Here is a 21,671-nt window from a genome sequence, read left to right as displayed (position 1 = left end):
CACCGGGCAAGCAGAAAGGAATCCAGGTGACGGCACCGAAGGCCGTCCGGGGACTGGCTCAGTGAGCATCTTGCCCTCACTGCCCAGCACTGCCAGCCGCATCCTGGCTCCAGAGGCCACTCCGAGGTCCTGGGCAGACCACACTGTCCTCCTCAGCTCAGCCAGCTGGCAGCTGATTGCTCCTGACGTGCACTGAGACACTTCAGGCAGCCCAACTTTCTTCTCTAAGGGTCCCCTCTGGGCCTGGGTCCGGAATAAGAAAGCCAGCGAGGGGCAGCAAGCAGAATGAAGCTGGGTCATCCTGCCAGGAGCACGCGGGGCTTTTCCTGGGGTTTCTGGCCATCCTATTGGTTAGCAAATTATGGGCAGCCTGACACCAACTTTAGAACAGTGCGTCGGGAGCTGCAGAAGCGGGGGAGATGGGCTGGAGGAGGGTTAAATGGGGTCCAGAGAGAAAGAAGATGAGGGAGGAGAAAAGAAGAAAGGAAGAAGGACGGAGGAAGAGAGTGAGAAAGCAAAGAGAAGAAAATGAAGAGAAAAAAAAAAAAAAGGGAAAAAACTTCCATACAGGAGAAGGGGAGCAGGAAGAAAGCTGTTCCTTGGGGGTCCACCCCGATGCCCGGTGGACACGGAGTGTGGGGCTGGGGGCTCTCAGTACCCCCTGCTTCCATCACTGGCAGGGACCGCTGAGGAAAGACGACAGTACGAGGGGGCCAGGCCCCCAGCTGTCGTGAGTGAGGAGTGAGCTCCCCCGGCCTCTCCCCGCGCCCTTCTGGGAGGCGTGTGGGCTCTGGGGTTCAGGCTATTTTCACCCACCTGCGGCAGCTGCCGGTGCCTATGTGATGCCATTTGCCTGGCCTCCCCCCAAACCACCACCGTCCACGGTGTGGAAAACGGCATTCACAGCTGAGTCAGACAGACTGAGGTCTCCTCTCGAGAAGGCCTGTTACAAACCCACGCTGCAAACTACCACGGCCACTTTGAACCCATTGCCCTAAAGCAGGCTGAGGACTTGAAGCCAGAGCTCCAGGCCGGCGGGGCCCCGGCAAGAAGTATCTCTGTGAACTGACTAGGTTTCCTCCTCCAGGAGGGCCACCGGTGCTGAGCGGATCGGGAAATGCCGACTCCCCTTGGCACCAGCCAAACGGCGTCAGGAAATAAAAACGGCAACAAACAAAACCAGAACATAAGTCTGCAACTTGCAAACGCAGTCATTCCATGCGGTCCAGCGTACACGTGTTACAGAATCACGCACAATTCATGGCGGTGTCCCTACTAATTTGGCTATTCTGTACTATGGCTTTACTCTAGAAGTACAGACAACCATACAACGGCTAGACATAAAAGAAATACTCAAGCTGAGTGCACGAGAGAGATGCCAGATGGCCACTCGAAGCAGTGCTTCTCCGATGCCGCTGTGTGTCCAGGGCACCTAGAGAGCTAATGGGGAACACGGAGGCCGGGACCGTGGAGGCAGGTTAGGGCTGAGCCTGGGATGGTTGCCCAGATGGCCAGGTGACTGGGGCCGACACCGAAGCTTGAGAGGCACTGACTTAGAGCGGGACCAAGTTTAACCCAAGGCTTCAGAACGAAGAGATGTCGTTTCAAGTGGCTCACGTGGCTGAGGCACAATGAGCCGGGAGGATTCCCTGGTCAGTCTCGGGGACAAGGCTTCCCCCAGACCCAGGGGCCTGGGGCTCCATGAGCTCAGTGGGCTTGTGCCCCTGGCTCCTGGCCCCCGGCAGGGACCTGCACTTACTGGTGAGGACCTTGAGGGTGAACGCGTTCTTCTGCTGGATGGTGTGGGTAAAGTGGAAGCGGGCGTTGCAGCTGTAGTCTGTCTGCATATCCTGCAACATCACGTTAGAGAAATACAGGTCTCCGTTGTGGCCTTGGGAGACGCGCTTGTCTTGGGTGATGGGCTCCATGGCTATTAGGAAGCAGAGGTACAGAGGGAGGTTAGCAGCAATGGTAACAGTAATACAATCATGATAGTTCTGGCAATCGAGGACCAACAGGGCGCCCGGTGGGTCAGGAATTCAACGTTCTTTGGTCTAATCCTCTCAACTCTGAGGCAAGGCTTATTCGCATTTTACAGATAAGAGAGCGGTGGATTTAATGTGTCCTGGTGGATTTAATGTGTCCTGCGTTGCAAAAGCAGTGACGGAAGGGCAGGATTCAGATTCACACCGGTCTGCCCACCACACCCATGCTCTATGGCCATACGTTTCCACCTCCTGTTCATGCCAGAGAAAACTCTGGCCCCGAGCCAGAGGGAGGGATTTGCTTCCCAAATCAAGAGTCAAATTCACTTGTTTTCTATTTGAAGCTCTTACTCCCACCAGCACTACCAATTATAATCGCAAGATACATACTAATCAATGATACGCACCATCAATTTTTGGGTGCTTCCTAATGTCCGTGATGGTTAACATATGAAAATGGTGCTTTTTAGAATTAGTGACATCCTGGGAGTGGCTGAGGAGGCTGACTACATTATCTATGATTTTTGAAGCATTAGACGTAAATTCAAACGACCAGGTTTCCAGGTGATTCGGTTTGTAAAAGTACACTCATAAGGCCGACTATTCATAGCTAACTCCTTCCTACCCACCCCCCCACAATTGTTTATTAAGTCACTATTTCTTTTCTTTTTTTTTAAGTTTATTTATTTTGAGAGAGAGAGCACACACGAGCAGGAGGGGGACAGAGAGAGAGGGAGACAGAATCCCTGTCGGTGCGGAGCCTGACCAGGGGCTCAATCTCATGAACCGTGAGACCAGGACCCGAGCCAAAAATCAAGAGCGGGAAAGTCAACTAACTGAGCTGCCCAGGAGCCCCTTAAGACGCTACTTCATAAGGCTCAAAGTTAATGATGCCAACCCTTCAACGATGGGCTGGTCGGTTCTGCAAATCATTTACCCAAGATTTACTGTAGGCCTACTGTGTGCCAGGCACTGTGCCAGGTATTGGTGAAAGAGAGCCGAAGCTAGCAGAAGGTGCAGCAGATAAACAAATCATCACAGTGCAGGGTGGTGAGTGGGAAGCCCCTGGTAAGAAGGGGATGAGCTGAGAAGGGTAGCACCCAGTTCCTTCCAGGATGCCCTCATCTGGGGTTTGGAGGCCACAAGACAATTACCAGACAGAAGAGACAGGGGCCCTAAGAGGTTTCTAAGCAGCAGAAACAGTGTGTGCTAAAGGTGAGCACACACAGCTGGGGCAAGGGGTAGGAGAAAGGCTGGGGAGGCAGAGGGAGCCAGATCAGGAAGGGAAAGAAGTCTGGACTTTGTCCGAGGTGATGGAGGAGACAGTGAAGGGCTCGGAGCATACAAATGAAACTATCAGATTCATTTTTGGGAAGACCAAGGGGGCCAGTTATGGCTGATTATGGCAACCCAGGGAAATGCGGATGGTGGCCTGTGTTGGAGAGATGCCAGCAAGGGTCACGAGATGTGCTCGGGAGGCAGCATGGACATAAGCTGGTGACGGGAGTGATGCAGGGGATGAGAGGGTCTGAGCTGTTAGCTACCTAACCAACCCTCCAGCCCGTGGCCGGGCAGCCTTCCCCAGGCGTATGCACCATGGTGATGTAGCGAGAGAATGAATGAGGGCAAAGCCCTCTGTCTGCAAAACAACGCGCAACTCTGCCTCCTCGGCAGGCAGCCTCTTTCAGAAGCAGACGGCTAAAAACTCGGGGATGGACGGACGATGCATGATAAGCAGGCAGGCAGGCAGATCTATACATTGAGCGATGGATGGATAGACAGGGGAGCAGGTATGGAAGGAGGCGGAGGGGAAGCCGGGAAGACACAGACAGCGGAGCTCCAGTCGCCTTTATAACTCACGCCCCCACTTATTTTGGTTGAAAATGTGGGAAGAAACAGGTCCAGAGTGGTGAAGAGTCTCAGTCCAAAACAGAACCGAACAAGCTCTCGACGATACTCTGTCCCTCTGCAAACACCGTCTCCCTATCGCTCCTTTATCAAAGGTTACATCCCTGTGCCTGGCTGTGTCCCAGTAAATCCAGACCGACCAGAGATTGAACCACGAGGCTTTCTGTCAACTCGCCATCATCACAAATATTACTGAGCACTTTACCGTGCATCTGGCTCTGTTATAAGCATTTTGGCTGTATGACCTCATTTATCCTCACAATGGTCCTATTAAAGAGGGACAGCGGTTAGCCCTATTTCTCCCAGAAGAGGAAACTGAGGCCCAGAGATGTTCAGCAACTTGCTCAAGATCACACGGCTATCAGCAGTCAGGCTAGGAAATTAGCCTGAGCGGCCTCTCACCGTGTTCTCAGCCACGTGGCCCCTTTACACCGGCTTCTCGCAAGTGAAGGCCTTCCAGCCTTGGGCAAGCCCTTCCCATTTCACACACCCACCCCCCTCCTTAAGATTAAAGTAGAAATCAAACGGCCCCCCAAGACTTACAGCTGCTCATCCAGAAGATGACTGGGGACGGAAGTCCGGGTGGGGGGTTGCACTGGAGGGTCAAGGGAGCACCTTCTTGAACCACGACAGGGTCTAGGTTTTCCTTGGGCCACAGGGGAGATTCTGGGGAGAGTCAGACAGAGGCGGGTGAAATGAGGGGGGTGGCTGGGGCCGAGGCAAGGAGCAGGTTAGAGGCAGGAATGCAAGGGGGAGAAGGACAAGGGGAGATGGGAGAACAAGGGAGTGGGGAGACAGCCCCCGTGGGTCTAGGCGAGGTACAGCGAGACAATAGAGGCCACTTGTCTAAATAAATGCACAGCTTCCAAGGCTCCTCTCCTTCCTCTCCTCCCTTGCCCAGAGGGCAGGTGAAGTTGCTCAAGACTGGTTTGGTAGCCTCCTCTCCCAGGAATCTTTCTGAGTAGGGGGAGGTGCGCTCCTCCTCAGAGGCAAACAGCAAGCAGGACTGGCAGGGCACCAAGGCAGCCAAGGGCAGGGCGGCCTTTCTGGAATGACCCTCCATGCTCCCCCCCCCCCCATTCCCCCAGAAGCAGGGCATGCCGGTCCCCCCTCTGCCCATGCTACTCACTGGACACCTGCAGGCGGATCCTATTGGACAGGGCCGTGCCAAATTTGTTCCGGGCAAAGCACTGGTATTCCCCCTCATATTCCTCGGGCCGCCCCCCGCTGCGGAAGTCGATCACCAGGGTCCCGGATCTCCTCCTCATTGACACCCGGGGGTCCTTGGCGATGTTGAAGAACCTGCTGTTGCGAGTCCAGTGGAAGCTGTGTATGATGGGGGCGGGGGAGGGGGGCACGGAGGGGAGAGGCAGGACCACAAAGAGAAACAGGGTGGGCTCCGGGCTCCAGGTGAGAGCCTCGGGGCTCTGGTCCCTGACCCTGTCCCATAACCGCACCTCCATACCAGTGGGTCCCACCCTGGTTGAGCGGCAGAACTGACCGGGAAGCCTGATAAAATGCAGAGTCCTAGGTGGCAGTCAGATGACCGTGTGGGGGGCACGTCCCTGACATTAGTGCTCTTACCCAGCCAAGGCTGGGAGTCATGGCTGGAAGTGGTAGATACCCACATAGCCACCGGGGGACAGTGTTCTTTGCGGGAGCAGGCAGGGACTTTTAGTTTTCATTTATTTTATTATTATTTGTTAAAAATATATATTTTTTTGAGACAGAAAGAGAGAGGGCGTGTGTGAAAGTGGCGGGGGGCGGAGAGGCAGAGAGAGAGGGAGAAGGAGGCAATCCCAAGCAGGCTCCACACCATCCACTCGGGGCCTGACTCAGAGCTTGATCCCATGAACTATGAGATTGTGACCTGAGCCAAAAGCAAGAGTCAGACGCTTAACCGACTGAGCCACCCAGGTGTCCCTAGGCAGGAAGTTTGATTTTTTGTAATATTTCACCCAGGCCAAGCACATCGGGGAGCTGGCTCTGCCTCTCCTGTCTCATTCGATAACCAACTCTAAAGCCAAAGCCAAAGAGCAATGGCCCGGGTTATCCATGTTCCTGCTCGTGGGTGCAGAAGACAGCAGTGGCCGCCCCTTCTAACCCAGGAGGGCCAGCTTTGAAAGAACAAGCAGCCCTCACAAAACTGAGCCCAGAGGGGAAGACGCTAGAATCTCCCTCTCCTTCTGGGGGGTGGGGGTGTGTGCACAGCTGTCCAGAACATAACCTTAAAAGAAGCAGGAGTGGCTGCTCAGTGTCTCAGAATCACTGTTACTGCAAAGGAACCGTGGGGGGACAAAGACCAAACTTCAGAAGTAAGGCCATCTATGCCCTGCCTGACCCTGCAGGGTGACCCTGTTCCTTCCACCCTGGGTGAGAGAGGCCTTGCTCGTTCTCAGGCTCACGCAGACCAGGTGGGGGGTGGGCAGAAGAAGGCTGCCATATACCCAAGGCTCTGTCCTGCCTCATTTCCCCTGACAGACACCTGCACGGGGTCCTGTCATGTTTGGTCTGGATCAGGCACGAGGCTCTGGAACAGTCCAGCCTGTGGAGGCTGCTTTGAAGACGGGGGACCAATAGCAGAACATCTCCGAATCTCCAGGGTTTTCTGTCAGCTGGAGACAAACCTGGCCTGGGGGCGGGGGTGGGGGGGTGGGGGCAGTGCAGTCAGAGGCCTGGGTTTAAATCTAAGCTCTGCCCTTTTCAATCTGGGAGACCTTGGCAAAGGGGCGTGATATCTCCGTGCTTCTGTTTCATGTCCTCTTCAGGAGGACGGGGGTTCTTCTCTGAAGGGCAGGGGTGTGGTCTCAATGCCCTCTTTGCGGGGCCCCTTGGATTTACCTGCCAGCGCACTCACCTGGGGGCCGGGTTCCCCTTTGCTTCACACTCAATCAAGATGTTATCACGGGGATCCACGATGTGGTCCTTCACTGACTGCTTGGTGATGGTCGGGGGCTGGGACACTGCAACAGCACAGACAGGGAGCGGTCAGGGTTGCGGGGACCTGCCGGGGGCCCCGGGTTCGGGGAATGGCTGAAATTAACATCTTCAGGAGTCACAGGACAAGCAGGCAAACGGGGGGCGGGCAGTGCCTCCTTTTGGGGACCCAGCTCCTTAAATGGGGCTGCAGGAAAGGGGGTTATGCCAAAGACTGAGCCTAAGAAGAAACCCTCGAAGATCTCATGGGATCCCTACGAGAAACTTCTGTTTTACCCATTTTTCTATCCCAACACTCAGTATGATGCCTTGTGCACAAGAGTTCTTGATATATGTTTGCCGAATGAATAAAGGAACCCAGCGCAGGTCACACTCCAGAGCCTAGTAGCCGTGATGGTTCTGAGCCCTGGAGGGTCAACAGACGGCCGAACTGTGGTGAGGCTGGAGCTCACAGGTTCAAGTTCCCAGGGCCTGGGCCCAAAGAACCAGCTCCTCTCACGCTTGGTCCCCACCTCCAGTGTTCTCCTCGGTGCTCCTTGCCAGCTACCTGAGGGTGGGGAGCGGAGGCCCTTCTTAACCCACCTGCTCCTCTGCCCTTCCCAGCAACAGGAATCTCCGGGTGGATGGCTGCCGTCCCCATGTGATAAGGGACCACACTACAGGGCCCTGGTGTCAAGAAACCCCCAGCAGGCAGGGTGGAGAGGCGGCTGATCCCCCCCCATCTCCTCACTTGGCCTCTCCCACCCTCCCTGCTGCCCTCCTACCTCCCAGAGGCACAGGTGCGCAGAGGCGCCCGGGGGACTTACGCTCATTCTGAATGCTTGCTGTTAGTTCCGATGGGTTAGCATTGTAAGGGGGAGAAAAGAAGACAGCGGTTATAGGTTATCGTACACGACTACTCGCCCAGGGGTCCTCACGCCCCAGCCTGCCGGGAGAGTAGGGCTGCAGCGCTCGGTGGGAGAGCCACCCAGAGGTGGGGACTGACTCGGCGAGAGCTTCACAGAGGCGACATTTCCCCGGGGAGCTCAAACCACACAGTTGAGCAGAAAGACCGGCTTCTGATCAAGTGGTGTTGCCGGGAAAGCCCAACTATCGAACGGGACGATGCTGCTGGAAAGAGGCTGGGCTCTAAAGGTGCCGTCCACCCTCTCTGGACGCCATTGAGGAAAGCGGGCCCCCTGGCCAATGGTGCCCGGGCGAGGCTGAGGCTGAGAAGCCTGGCAGCAGCAGATCTGAACCAGGGCTGTGAGGCAAAGCCCACACGGTCCACAGGCCTCGCTCCTTCCGCTGCACCTTCTTCTCTGTCCCACATGCAAGCACCTTCTTGCCTATCCTTTGGAAAATTCTAGGGACTGATGAATCACCGTGGCTCTGCTCATGGCAGAAATACGCTGCCCTATGGAAATCCCTCTTCCAAACAAGTGCAGGGATGAAACAGAGCCCACCACTCTTTTCTGTGCTTTTTACGAAAAGGATGAAGAGGCAGGTAGCAAAGGTCTGCACACCTGAGATGTGCGGGTGCTCGTGTACAGGTGTGTGCATGTTTGAGGTCGGGCTTCTCAAACCCTGACAAGTGTATGAATCACCCAGGCTGGCACCGGGGTGGGGGAGGGGGGAGGGCGGGTCTGGTTAAAATGCAGATTCTGATTTAGCAGACCCCGCGTTTCTGATAAGCTGGTGGTCTGTGTACCACGCTTCGAACGGCAGGATCTTCGATGGTCATGTGCTTCCCGGGGAGGAGGTCTTGGTTAAAATTCGCAGAAAGGAGAACATGTGTTTCCGTAACTTCGTAAGATGTCCCTTCTTTATGGTTCTATCGTGAAGTAACAGGCCGTGCGTATCTCACGCTGGTGCGGATATCAGATATGTGTTGGTGCTGTGGGCTGACTTCTTCAGAGTGGGTGCTTCCCCGGGAAGCAAAGGCTGCGGGGGAGCCAAGGTGACCTCGAAGCTTTGACTCAGCCACAGTGAGTTGTGGAAGAGGAGTCCAGGGGCCCAGAGAAGGGCGGTGTGGAGCAGGCAGGGCTAAGGCAGGACCGAGAGGTGCCGGAAGAGTCACGAGAGAGAAGACAGACATGGGAGAGGAAAGGTGGAGTGTGGCAGGAACGAGTCCCCTGCCATCCACACTGTTGGTACATGACAGTCTCGAGTAAGACCCACAAAAAGGTTCAAAACAATTCTTTCAAGTGGGCCAGGGTTGTGTGTCTGCTGGGGCACTGAAATATTTTATCTGCTTTGCCATTTGCCTGGGTGCAGCCTCGGCGGGAAACAAAAAGGAATGAAAAGTCTGGGGAAAAGCAGAAATCTGTCGTTTCTGAACACGTGCTCCGGGAACTCCCCATGATGGCATCTTCACCCATATAAGATTTTCCTGCCAGGGGCCCAAGAAAGATAGTTCTGGAAAGCCAGTGTGGTTGGGCATGGAGGAGGAGGAGGAGGAGGGGAGAACGGGCCATTTTCAGGAGAAGTAGGCCCTTTGACCGCTAGCCCAGGCCTGTGGTTTCTTCATCTCAAGACACAGTTGATGTCTCTTGGGTCCTCACACACAGTGGAGGGCTCTGTCCTTGTCCTGGCAGGGGTTTTGCTTTGCCCACATGGCCTTCAAGCCTCTCTTTTATAAAATCAAAGGCTGGCTCAATGGAAAGAGCCCTAGACATTATCCAGGGAATCTCAGATTCTTAGAAGAGAAGTCATTCAGTTAAGGGCACGTAGCAAATTTGCTGCAGAACTGAAATAAGGACCAGTTCTCCTGTAGTCTGGTCCAAAGCTCCTTTCACAGATCCGTCCTTGGCCAGAGAGGTGGGTGGGCCAAGTGGGGCCCCAACACTCTCTCCTCCTTGACATTCTGGACAAAGGAGAGTAAGGAGGGAGGTCTTAGGGGGAGTGGAGACCCTCAGAGCTGGCTGGATGCTATCCCCAGCCCCACACTGAAATCAGGCCAGGGGCCTCTTGAGAGTAGACTCCCTAAGCAGAGTACCTTCCCTAAGGAGGTAATGACATCTGCAACCGCCATTGTGCCACCAAGGAATTTATTACAGAGACACAACCAAACCAGAGGACAAGCCACCATAGGGAGACGACCGTGAGGACCGCGTGCCTGGGGACAAGGGCAGCCTACTTTGTCCTGTGACACTCCCCCCCCCCACCCCAACCCTCTGTTACACCACCTGCCCTTCTCTCCATCTATAGAACTTGCTGGTGATGTCAAGTGGAAAATGAGTTTGCTCTTCTGCCTTCCAAGGGGGAGGAAAAGTCTTCCAATGAGCTCTGCAGGGGGTAAGGCAGGTGCCTGCCCCGTCTGCAAGGTTCCTTTATCCATGCACTTCTTCTCTTTCCCTGGCTGATATCTACAGTCCCTGGCACCCAACCCATCCCTGGAGGATGGAGTATGTGTGTGTGTGTGTGTGTGTGTGTGTGTGTGTGTGTATTGAGGTCGTCCTGCAGCACTATTTGGGATGACAGTGAGGAAGAAATGTTCCTCCCACCCCGCCGTCTCCTCTGTGGGCTCCTAGGAGAAAAATGCCCAGTCCCTTGATGCGGGGAGGGGGACAGAGGGGCGAGCTGCCAGCAGACTCACTTTTTGGCAAGCCCACTCTTGTTGATGAGGCGACCCTTTGCTTTCTTCAAAGGTCACGCTGTTCTCCTTGGGGCTGGTGAGGGGGGTGAGGCGGGTGCGTGTGACTCTGCTGGCACAGCGGCGGGAGCTGGAGGCCGGGGCTTCAATGAGGGATTGTGTAGCCGCCGGGGGCTATTCCAGGAAGCCTGCTGGGCCCAAACTCCCCAGAGCAGAAGCAGTGCCCCGGTCCTCAAGGCACAGATAATGCCCCCTGAAGGGGCAAGCGAGCGGAAGGGCACCCCTGACGGGGCAGCCTCTAGCCAGAGCCCCCGCAGCCTCTCCCAGAAGAGTGCCTGGCCTTCACTTCTCCCACATCTGGGCTCTTATGAATAACGCTGCAGTGAACGTGGGGTGTAGGCATCTCTCTCTTACCTTTTGTGACAACACACGGATAGGCCCTGAGGACCTTACGCTGAGTGAAATTAAGTCAGGGAAAGACAGATCCGGTATGTTCTCACTCTATGCAGAATCTAAAAACTTCACACTCCAAGAAACAAAGTAGAATGGTGGTTGCCAAGGGCTGGGAGGGGGGCGGGAAAGTGGGGAGATGCTGGTCAAGGCATACAAAGTTCCAGCTCTAAGATGGGTATGTTCTGGGGACCTAACGTACGGCCTGCAACTGTAGTTAACAGAACTATATCATACACCTGAGAGTTGTTGAGAGAGCAGATCTTCAAAGTTGCCACCCCATACACACGAAAGGTAATTATGGACGTGTAAACTAACCCATGGGGTCATCACTGTGTAATATATACGTGTAGCAGATCATCAAGTTGTACACCTTAAACTTACATATGTTGTATGTCAATAAATACCTTAATGACTCTGGGGGGAGAGGAGTAAGAACGTATGGTCTTTCCCCAGCCCCTCCCACCGGGCCACGGCCTAGGGTTAAGAAGGAAGGGTGGGCTCAGGTAACTTGGGGGGCATCTGTTATGCTGGGCCCAGCAAGAGGGGAAAACCTGGCTGAAGAGGACCTCTTCCCTGGGCAACTGGGTCCCCTCTGAAGGGCTGGCCTTCTCTTGTCTTGCATTCATCTTCTGTAGGCTTATTCTGGACATGTCACCAGGGCCACTGAGCCTGCAGCCGGCAGGGAGGTATAGTGCATAGGAGGCATGCTTCGGGCAGGCATCGTGAGTTTCCTGTTGTGCGGTGGCCCGGGGCACGAGGCCTGGTGTCACAAAAGACCTCACCTCCTCATTCAGAGAGGTGCTGTAGTCATGTGCTGGCCCTGCCACTTATGAGCTGGAGAGAACGGCTTTATTTCTCTGCACCTCGGTTTTCTAACCTGTCAGCGAAAGATGAGACTCAGAGGAGATGCTTCTAAAGCACTTAGCTTTCAGCCAGACATGTGGCAGCTGCTACTCTGGTGAGTTCCAAGAACTAAAAGAAGGTGGGATTAGCAGAGGGACGGGTGGGGCATATCGAGTGCCAACCTGGTCATCAAGTTGTACATCTTAAAGAGACCTGGGATCTATTCATGAATCCATCACCCATTTGCTGTGTGACCCAGAGCAAGGAAAGGTCTATGTTTCCTTCAATGCATTTCCGGAAGTAGGGGACACTCTACTGAGGTGGGGAGATGGTGGGGGGGGGGCGGGGGAGGTCAGGGCACTTGTGGCTCTTTGCCCCACACGCGGTACTCTGGAGAGACTGACTGCTAGCTCACCTGCCCATGGCTCCGGTAGAGCTTTAGAAATCCAGATTCCTAACAAAGATGTCAAAGCCATCGATTTATAAGTTCTTCTTGAAGGAACCCCTCACCCACTAGCCCCAGGGATCACAGTGGCAAGTGAATGAGTGAGGAGAAGCAGCAGAAGAGAAATGAGCCTTCACCGCTTCTTTGATAACCCAATTTCCTCTGTATCCCTCTGCTCTCCAGGGACTTGGCCTTATCGTGCTCCTTATTAGACTGTCTGCCTGGGATTGTTAATGAGCGACTCTTCCTTGAGCTATCAGTGGAGATGGTCTCCACGGGAACAGTTCATTTCATGACCCCCCCCCCCCCCTTCAGTGAGCACACACACACGCACACACACACGTGCATGCACACACACATACATGCACTTGGGGCTATTGGGAAGGCAGCAGGGCCTTGCCCGTCTTGTTTCTGGGTCCTTATAGTTTCTGCTGGCTTTCTCTTACCCAGAAGTGGCCACTCCTCTGGGCAGTTATTATTTGTAGGGTTGAGTGGGGCGGGGGGCGCTGAAGTATGTGTAATTCTTCTCCAAGCTATGCTGACTCCCGGCCCCAGGGTCTGGCTTTGGAGAGCTCAGTGGGCACTTCTTGGAGGCTGTATCCCTCTCCCAGCCCTCCCCAGACATCTGTCACCTGGACAGAGCCCAAGTCAGCATCGGCATCATGTGGATCCCATCTATTTCTGGAAGCAGGGCACAGGGGACAGAGGTGGTATGCCCACATCAGAGCACTGGAATGCCAAGACATTCTGGTGGAGGTGTCAGAATTGTGGCAAAGGGGGTACGCAGCTAAATGCAGGGCCATGGAGCATGGCTGCCAGTCAATGAGCCACTTACGAACGTAGCAACAGATATGGCTGCAAGAGACATGGCTGTCAGCATCCCAAGCCCCTTCTTTTATGATTCTGATGGCCAAATAATGCCCCCACCATGGGAAACAGAATGATACAGATTTTACTTTCCAACTTCGCCACGGGAGAGGCAAAAACAAACAGAAGGAATCAGCGCCTGGGTTTTGGACCCTGGCATTAAAATGGAGCTCTATTTTAATCTTTCATTTAGGTCCAGGCTTCTGCGAAATAATTCCCTTCCCAACCCTCCCCAGGCCGTCCCTCCTGATTAGTCCAGCCACGAGGGCCTAGGATCCAGCTCAGATATTAGGAAGGCAAATGAGAACTATCCATTGCACTTGGCCCTTGGAAACTCCACTTTGATGGGCAAGTCAAGACTGCAGAGATCGGAGGGAGGAGAGTGGAGGGAAGAACTCCTGAGTGATACACTGACTTTCAAATCTGCCACCTCCAGTCCTGCTCGGCAGGCTCCAGGCAGCCCCAACATCAGCTCAGCCACAGTCCTCAGAGATTGTGCCGCGCAATTCGTCTCACATTCCCAAACACGGATCTGCTTCCGTCAATTCTTTGCAGGGAAACCCAGCTCTGCAGCCAGAATCACTTCCCCTCTCCCCAACCTCTTCCAAAGTTGGTCTTCACTCCCCGCCGACCTCCCATCCCCTCCCAACTCCTCTGCCCCAAATCAGGAGAATCAAAGAGGATGGGGCAGGACTCACGATCCATAGGAATCTCGATGGCCCCGCTGAGGCTGAGGAGGCAGAGCAGGAAGGCTGCGTGGACCCAGGGCGGCGGCTGCTGCTGCCTGGCCATCCTCAGTACTGGGCCCCGCTCCCTGCTCCCCGGCCCGCGGGGTCTTGCTGCCTCCAGCAGCTCTAACTGGGCCTCTCGGACAGAGTTCAGCTGTGGAAAGAAATACAATGCCAAGTGAGTTTTTCTTGAACTTGTGGTCTGTTCTAGCAATCCTCCGGGGCCTGAAGGACTCCAGGGTCCTGTTGGTCACAGACCAGTGTTCTAGAATAGGATTTCTTAATCTTGATGGACATGTGGGACCCACAATTCTCTGTGTGGGGAACTGCCTTGGGTATTATTGCAGGACGTTTCGCAGCATCCCTGGCCTCTATCCACTAGATGCCAGTAGAACCCACTCCTGCCTCCAATCGAAAATGTCTCTAGACATTGCCAACTGTCCCCTGGAGGACAAAACCACTCCCGGTTGAGAACCACTGTTCTAGAAGGAAGGCCAACTCTGCTTGGAATAATCCTGGAAACAAACACTGTCCCACTGGTCCAGCACCTAGAAGATGCCATGCACTAGGCCAGTGAGAAACACACGAATCTCATAGCTTCTAGGAACCCTATGTGTTGTATGGGCCTGGGTTTGAGTGGGTCTGGGGTAGGGCACAGAGAAAAGATCACACTGATGTCCTCTGATCCAGGGGCAGAGTGAAGGCAGCTGCACTAAGGTTAGGGGTTAGACAGGTGGAAGCTGGTTGCTCATTGGGACTTTTTTTTTAAATGAATTTCTGCAGATATTTTGTGCACAAAGGTATGGTGGCCCTGACGTTGTCCCTTTAGAGATAATGGCAGTGCTGAGACTATGACCCAGAAGAAGGGGCTTCCAGGGCGTCGGTAGAATGAGCGATATTATGACCGCCCAATGTTCACATCCTCAAGCACAAGAAACCATTCTAAGGCCTGCAAGGGAAGGATTAAAAATGGCTGCCCAAGGGGCCTGGGAGGAGTCCTTAAGAGATAAACCCTTTTCACCTCCTCCTGAGAGACAAAAGCAAGAATGGCTACGGAAGGTGGGTGGGGGGTGAATGAAATAGATAAAGGGGATAAGAGTACACTTATCGTGATGAGCACCGAGTCATGTGTAGAACTGTTGTCATTATATTGTGCATCTGAAACTAATATAACACTGTATGTTAACTATACTTGGAAAAAAAAAAAAAGAATGAGATACAGTGCTTTAAGACTGCCACTGTTTCCAGAACATGGGATCTTAAAACTTGGTCCAGTTTGCTGTTCTGCCATGGGGGCCAAGTCAAAGAGGATGGCTGGAGGCAGGTCCCCCAGGATTCTTCTCTCACCTGTACCTGTACACCGTCACCAGCTCCCGTCTGTCCCGACTGAGGCTGTCGGGCACAGGAGCAGGGCTCCAAGGCTTGCTCCTGGGAGACAAGGTTATGCTTCTGAAGACCCGGGGGATGAGGACCCTCCCCTGTGCCAGGATGTGGGGCGGGCTAAAGGATTCTGATTCAGATTTCAGCAGTTTCTGTCCTGGACGCTGGGCCCAGCAGCAGCCCCCAACCTCACGTGTTTCTGGACCCCATCTACGTCCTTCCCGCTGCTTCCACCTTGGTTTTGGTCACCATCAGTTCATGGCGGCAACCACAGCAGCTTCCCGAGTGGTCTCCCCACCTCCACTCTTTTTTTTTTTCTTTGTTTTTAAGTTTTGGTTTTGAGTAATCTCTACACCCAACGTGGGGCTCGAACTTACAACCCCGAGGTCAAGAGTTGCATGCTCTACCAAATGAGGCAGCCGGGTGTCCCTCCCCACTTCTACTCTCACCCCTCTGACTCATTCTTCACCCATCACCAGAGGTGTCATTTTCTAAAGTGTGGATGCAAATATGCCAGGCCCCAGTCAACTCACTAGCTCACAGATGCCCGACAGTGAAATCCTCCCTAATGGGGTCCCCTCTCCAACCTCCCCTCTCATCACCTTCCCTCTGTGTTCCAGCAAGTACTGGTCATCTCCTAGGTCCCATCATGTGTCGTGCTCTGTGACTTCTACACAGATTAGCTCCTGTCTAGGACATGCTTTGAACCTGCCCTCTCACGGTTTTTGCCAAGTGTGACTTGTGTGTCCCTCGTCTGTACTCCTGAACACCATTTGTGGCCCCCTATTATATAGCACTTGTCACTTCGGATTCATTGTGTTCTTTCCAAAAGCCACTCATCTGTACCCTCTATTAAAAAAGGAAGGCTCCGCAGGGAAGGTGCCTCATTTTGTTTATTTCTAGAATCTGATATGGCAGGCACTCAAAACTATGTGACGGATGGATGAAAAATGAGCGAATAAATGGCTGACTGAATGAAATAAACCACTTGGATCGCATGTTTTTGTTGTTTAAGCTCGGGCCTCCCCAGAACACCAGCAGGCGGCTCAGGGGAACACACACTTTGGACCTGGATGGTATACTGTGGAGGCTCCTAGGCACTGCACTTGGGCCAGAGATCAATCAGCTAGAAGAGGGTCAGGGGAGTAGAAATCTCCCAAGGAGGAAAATCTCCTGGCTGGACGGCGTCACAGGACGTCTTTGGTTCTTCCTCCAAAGACTGTCTTTATACAGACACAGGAAGGGTCTGCTACCTCCCCTCCTTGGGTCATACATCTCCAAAGACCAGACTCAGGCTATCCAGCTGACACCTTGTACTGAGAGAACCAGCATGGGGTGAGGCTCAGCATTCCTTCACGTAGGACAGTGGGGATGGGTCGGCTCCCGTCTTGGCTTCATGACTGCCATGTTTTGTTCAGGAGCTGCCCAGCAACAGGAAGTGATGGGCAGGAGAAGGGTATCTTGTTCTGGGAATCTTGATGGGCATAAGAAGCCAGAGCTATTCACTAACTAGAAACACACTGGCAGGAAAAAAAAAAAAAAAAAAGCCCAATTATTTGGGGTGCTTTTAACTCACAATTTTAAAACACGGTAGACAAAGTTCTTAGAGATAATCCGGTAGCTGTTTGATAATTCTCTCTCCCTCTTCTCTCTGGAACCCATTTTTTCCCAGTAAAATCTTAAAAGAGTAAGAGACTTTTAAGATCATTTTGCTTTATGAAATCCCCTTACTTTTCAAATGAGAAAACAAGAGCCCAGCGAGGGGAAGTGATTTGCTCAAGGTCACACAGCTGGTTAGGGGCAAAGCCAGGAAAAGAACCCAGATCTCCCGACTCCTCACCCAATTTCCCATCTCTCCATTCGCAGGAAAGTTCCAGAGTAAAGTTGCTATTTAAAAAAGAAATGCTCTGGATCCTCTGTCCCTCCTGCCCTTGCCCCTCCCCTGCTCATGTGTTCATGCACGCTCTCTCTCTCTCTCAAAACAAAAACAAAAACATTTTAATATAAAGCCAATGCATCTTTCTTTTTAATGTTTATTTATTTTTGAGAGAGAGAGAGACAGAGGGTGAGCAGGGGAGAGGCAGAGAGAGAGGGAGACACAGAATCCAAAGCAGGCTCCAAGCTCTGAGCTGTGAGCACAGAGCCCGATGTGGGGCTTGAACCCACGAACCGTGAGATCATGACCTGAGCCGAAGTCGGACGCCCAACCAACTAAGCCACCCAGGCGCCCGCCCCCAAAACAAAAACATTTTGAATAAAAAAATAAATAAATGTGGGTGTCTGGGTGGCTCAGTTGGTTGAGCGTCTGACTTCGGCTCAGATCATGATCTCATGATCTCGAGCCCTGCATCAGGCTCACTGCTCTCAGTGTGGAACCTGCTTCGGATCCTCTGTCCCCCTCTTTCTCTGCCCCTCCCTTGCTTGTGTGCCCTCTCTCTCTCTCTCAAAAATAAATAAAACATTTAAAAATTAATTAATTAATTAATTAATTTTAAAAATGTAGTTTCTTTAAAAAAGTAAACACAGGGGCGCCTGGGTGGCGCAGTCGGTTAAGCGTCCGACTTCAGCCAGGTCACGATCTCGCGGTCCGTGAGTTCGAGCCCCGCGTCGGGCTCTGGGCTGATGGCTCAGAGCCTGGAGCCTGTTTCCGATTCTGTGTCTCCCTCTCTCTCTGCCCCTCGCCCGTTCATGCTCTGTCTCTCTCTGTCCCAAAAAATAAATAAACGTTGAAAAAAAAAATTAAAAAAAAAAAAAAAAGTAAACACAGATTTATCACCTGACCCCATATTTCTACTTCTAGGTATATGCCCCAAAGAGTTAAAGACCAGTACTCAAACAAGTCCCTGTGTGCACATGTTCATAGTAGCATCATTCATAACAGCCAGAAGGTAGAAACAGCCCAAATGTCCATCAAAAGATGAATACGTAAGCAAAATTGCAGTACCTACATTCCACCAACGATCACTTGGCCACCGAAGGCAGGTACTGACACCTGCTACAACGTGGACGAAACCTGAGATGGTTATGCTCGCTGAGAGGAGCAAGACACAGAAGGTCACATACAGAATCATCTCATTTATATTGAAGATCCAAAATAGGTAAGTCCATACAGACAGAACACAGGTTGGTGCTTACCAGAGGCAGAGGGGAAGGGGGAATGGGAAGTAACGGGTATGGGGTTTCCTTTCGGGGTGATGATAATGTCGGGATGAGGAAGGGATTCCACGCGAGTATAATAAGAACGACTCGATTGAGGTGATGGCTGTACATACTGTGAATGTCCTCAATGCCACTGAATTGTTCACTACAAATTGGTTCACTTTATGATATGCTAATTTTACCTCAATACCAACGAAATGTAAATATCGGTGTCTTTAATGTGCTCATAAAGATAAACGGCAGAAGAGGAGGAGGTGGGTTATTCCACATGGGCGTATAGGCACCTTCAGCTCCCTGAGCCTGGTCCGCTCAGCCTGGAGGAGAGGCACACGGCTTGTAATCCTTCCCGTACATTCTGAAGGACTCTCCACCCATGTCTAAGGAACAGGAGTGTTCACTGGTGTCCGGGCATGTGGATTCTAGTGTTGCACCCAAAGAAGTCAATGCAGAGTGAGGAGGGAGATGTCCTGCCTGCAGGTACCCCCACATCACCAAGGGTTACAGTTTTCCTATCCCAATAACCAGGTAGGAAAAGCCAAGGGCAGGGATATCTAACTGAAGGCAGTTAAGTGCATGCTTCTAATCAAATCTTATTTCTTACGCTATCTTGCTGTGTGGCCCAGTTACAAAGTATCTCAGGTTCCTCTCCCATTAGGGGTAGAGAATGACATCACTCAGGGGCAGGTGTGGGGGTGGGTGGAGAATGCCATCTAACTACAGAGCATCCTGGGGAGAAATAGGGAAAATCCCATATCTGGTGAGAGGGCAGGTGGGGGCTGCAGAAGAGGGGCCGTGACGACTGTCTTGGAATGCTGGGAGAAGGTGTGGAATTTTTCCGTTTAGCTCCACGAGGGAAAAAACTAGAATGGAATGGGAGAAGGTTCCAGAGAGGCAGCTGCTGCTCTGAGATGTAAGGAAGAATAATCTGATAAATGTAGCCATCCTACAGTACCATCCATGAAAGTAAACACTCTACCCACACACACTATCGATACAATGTGTCCGAAAGATCCTTTTACATCAAATCAAACAGGTTAGAGGTGGATCGTAAGGATGTAAAATACATAAAAGGGAGGGCTATTGCAGGGGGAGAGAGTGAGGAAAAGAACAAAACAAAACCACAAGAGAAATCTTGTGTGGGCTGATGGTGTACTATACGCTGCGGAAGATGATTAATTCGATGCTTGCACTTCTGAAATCCTCCCCCTGCCCTGCAACCCCTGTGTGAAAAGAGAAGACAAGAGAGAGGGAACAGAGTTACCCAAACATGCGATGTTCTGCCTGGTGAAGTACTGAGCTCACTGTTTCATAAAGAATCCAAGCAGCATTTGGCCAGGTGCTGTGCTGACAATGTACCCACACGGGAAGGAACTGTATGCTTCTCAGAAACTCCTCAGCACTATTTAAATACACAGATCCCTGGACCCTCAAACTTCTAGGCAGGGGGCCAAATCGGGCTTGCAGATTTAAAAAACTGGTTGTTTTTTTTGTTTTTTTGGTTTTTTTTTGAATTTGAATGCCCTTAGAAATTCTGTTATCTTATGTGGGATGCTTCCTTCACTTAGGTAACCTCCCTGAACTGAAGCTTTAAAGTTTCCGGAACTTTAAATTTGCAAGCCTTGTGGGAGATTCAGATTCACAATGTCTGAGACGGGGCCCAGGAAGGGTGTGGGAGTCGGGTGATGGTCAGCCATTGGTGCGGACTGCTGGACACGACAGCCTCTCTTGGTCAAGTTTGAGAGCATGGGCTGTGCAGCATGACTGTCTTGAGTTTGAGGGGGTGGGGGTCACGGGCAAGTACTGAACCTTCAGACCTCTGTATTTCTCATCTGAAAAACTCACACAGCACTATTCCTGAGGGCTTCTGGGATGACTTAATACACAATTCCTATTTAAAGCCCTTGGCAAAGCACAGGGCCCAGAGTGACGCTCAGTATGGGTTAGCTGCTGCCCCGGGGCGGGCTCTGAGTTCGCAGGATGAAGGAAGCATCCTGGTTACCTACGTGACGTTACTGGTAACAGCGGCTACTAGTAATAATTATCCACCCGCAATCAGTGTGCTTTCCAATTTTTCCTTCTTTCTGGATCCTGGTTTGCTTTCTTTCCCCAGACTGGGGAGCCCCTGGGGTTGGCACCACAAGCTGTCCCCGGCAGACGGTTGAGAGGCCCATGGCTCCCACAAGCTGTCATCACCGGGAGCCCCCCACATTCCCGCAGCCCTGTTCTGGGCGGGGCTGTGCCAGTGGTCACAACACATCTGTGATGATGGGAGGAAAGACTGGCGGGGCTGAAACGTGGCTCAGCTGCCAGTTCCACGTCTCCGAGAGCAGACCCCCCCCCCCCCCCCCCCCCGCCCCGGGACTGTTGGGTGGCAGTCGGCAGGCCACTCATTCATTTACCAGATCTGGCAGCAGGTGCTGCTTCAGAGAATATAACACAAGGACGAGAGATAAGGTTTCTCTGCTCTGGTGGAGGCTTCTTTCCAGTGAGGGAGACAGGAAATCGGCAGTGAACACAAACAAATCAGGTCGCAGTAGGTCCAGTGAAGAAAACACAATCCGACCTGCACACTCGGGCGTCTGCGGCAGCCTCATCCATAATCACCGGAATATGGAGGCGACCTACATGCCCTTCATCCTTCAGTAGGTGAACGGATACCTAAACTGTGGTGCATCCACACGACAGAGTACTATTCAGCGCTAAAAAGAAATGAGCTATCAAGCCACGAGAAGACACGGAGGAAGCTTAAATGCGTATCACTAAGTGAAAGAAGCCATGGAAAGGCTGCGTACAGTATGATTCTATGTCCCTAGGTGACATTCTGGAAAAGGCAAAGCTATGGAGGTGGTAAAAAGATCAGTGGTCGCCAGAGGTGGGGGGGGGGGGGGGGAGAAGGAATGAATAGATGGAGCACGGAGGATTTTCAGGGCATCAAACTCCTCTGTATGAGACTATGATGGTGGGCCCATGTCATTACACATTTGTCTAAACCCACAGAAGGACAGCACTGGGAGTGAACCCTCATGTCAACTACGGACTGTGGGTGATTAGGATGTGTCAGGGTGAGTTCATCAGTTGTTACAACTGCACCTCTCCGGTGGGGGGTGGTGCTAATGAGGGAGGCTGTGCGTGTGTGGGGGTAGGGGGTTTACGGGAAATCTCGATACCTCCCAGCTTGATTTTGCTGTAAATCTAAAAGTTCTCTAAAAAAAAAAATCAAGTCAATAAATAAAGAAAAAGAAGAAGAAAAGAAACCCCAATAGGCTGATGTGGTAAAGGGAAGTGAATGGTCAAAGAAGGCCCCTGTGAGAAGGTGACATTTGACGGAGATCTAAATGGCAAGGAGGAGCCAACTTTATAAAGGTGGGTCAGGAAAACATCCGGGGCCAGGG

The 21,671-nt window shown here is 52.5% G+C and overlaps 1 protein-coding gene across 2 annotated transcripts in view; it reads right to left on the bottom strand.

The window, feature by feature from the left end:
- NFASC (neurofascin) overlaps positions 1 to 21,671 on the bottom strand; it is a 182,938-nt gene that overhangs the window by 59,569 nt on the left and 101,698 nt on the right. For both annotated transcript variants that reach the window (XM_047840931.1, XM_047840930.1), the window contains exons 3-7: positions 13,711 to 13,894; positions 6,751 to 6,856; positions 5,023 to 5,219; positions 4,437 to 4,559; positions 1,760 to 1,930 (exon numbers count right to left, since the gene is read on the bottom strand). In XM_047840931.1, the coding sequence (XP_047696887.1) occupies positions 1,760 to 1,930; positions 4,437 to 4,559; positions 5,023 to 5,219; positions 6,751 to 6,856; positions 13,711 to 13,894 (781 nt within the window). The remainder of the gene's footprint in view (positions 1 to 1,759; positions 1,931 to 4,436; positions 4,560 to 5,022; positions 5,220 to 6,750; positions 6,857 to 13,710; positions 13,895 to 21,671) is intronic.

The sequence above is a fragment of the Prionailurus viverrinus genome, chromosome F1 (genome assembly GCF_022837055.1).
Source record: "Prionailurus viverrinus isolate Anna chromosome F1, UM_Priviv_1.0, whole genome shotgun sequence".
Taxonomy (NCBI): domain Eukaryota; kingdom Metazoa; phylum Chordata; class Mammalia; order Carnivora; family Felidae; genus Prionailurus; species Prionailurus viverrinus.
Note: the sequence above shows the minus strand (reverse complement) of the source record. Positions and strands in the feature narration are given on the sequence as shown.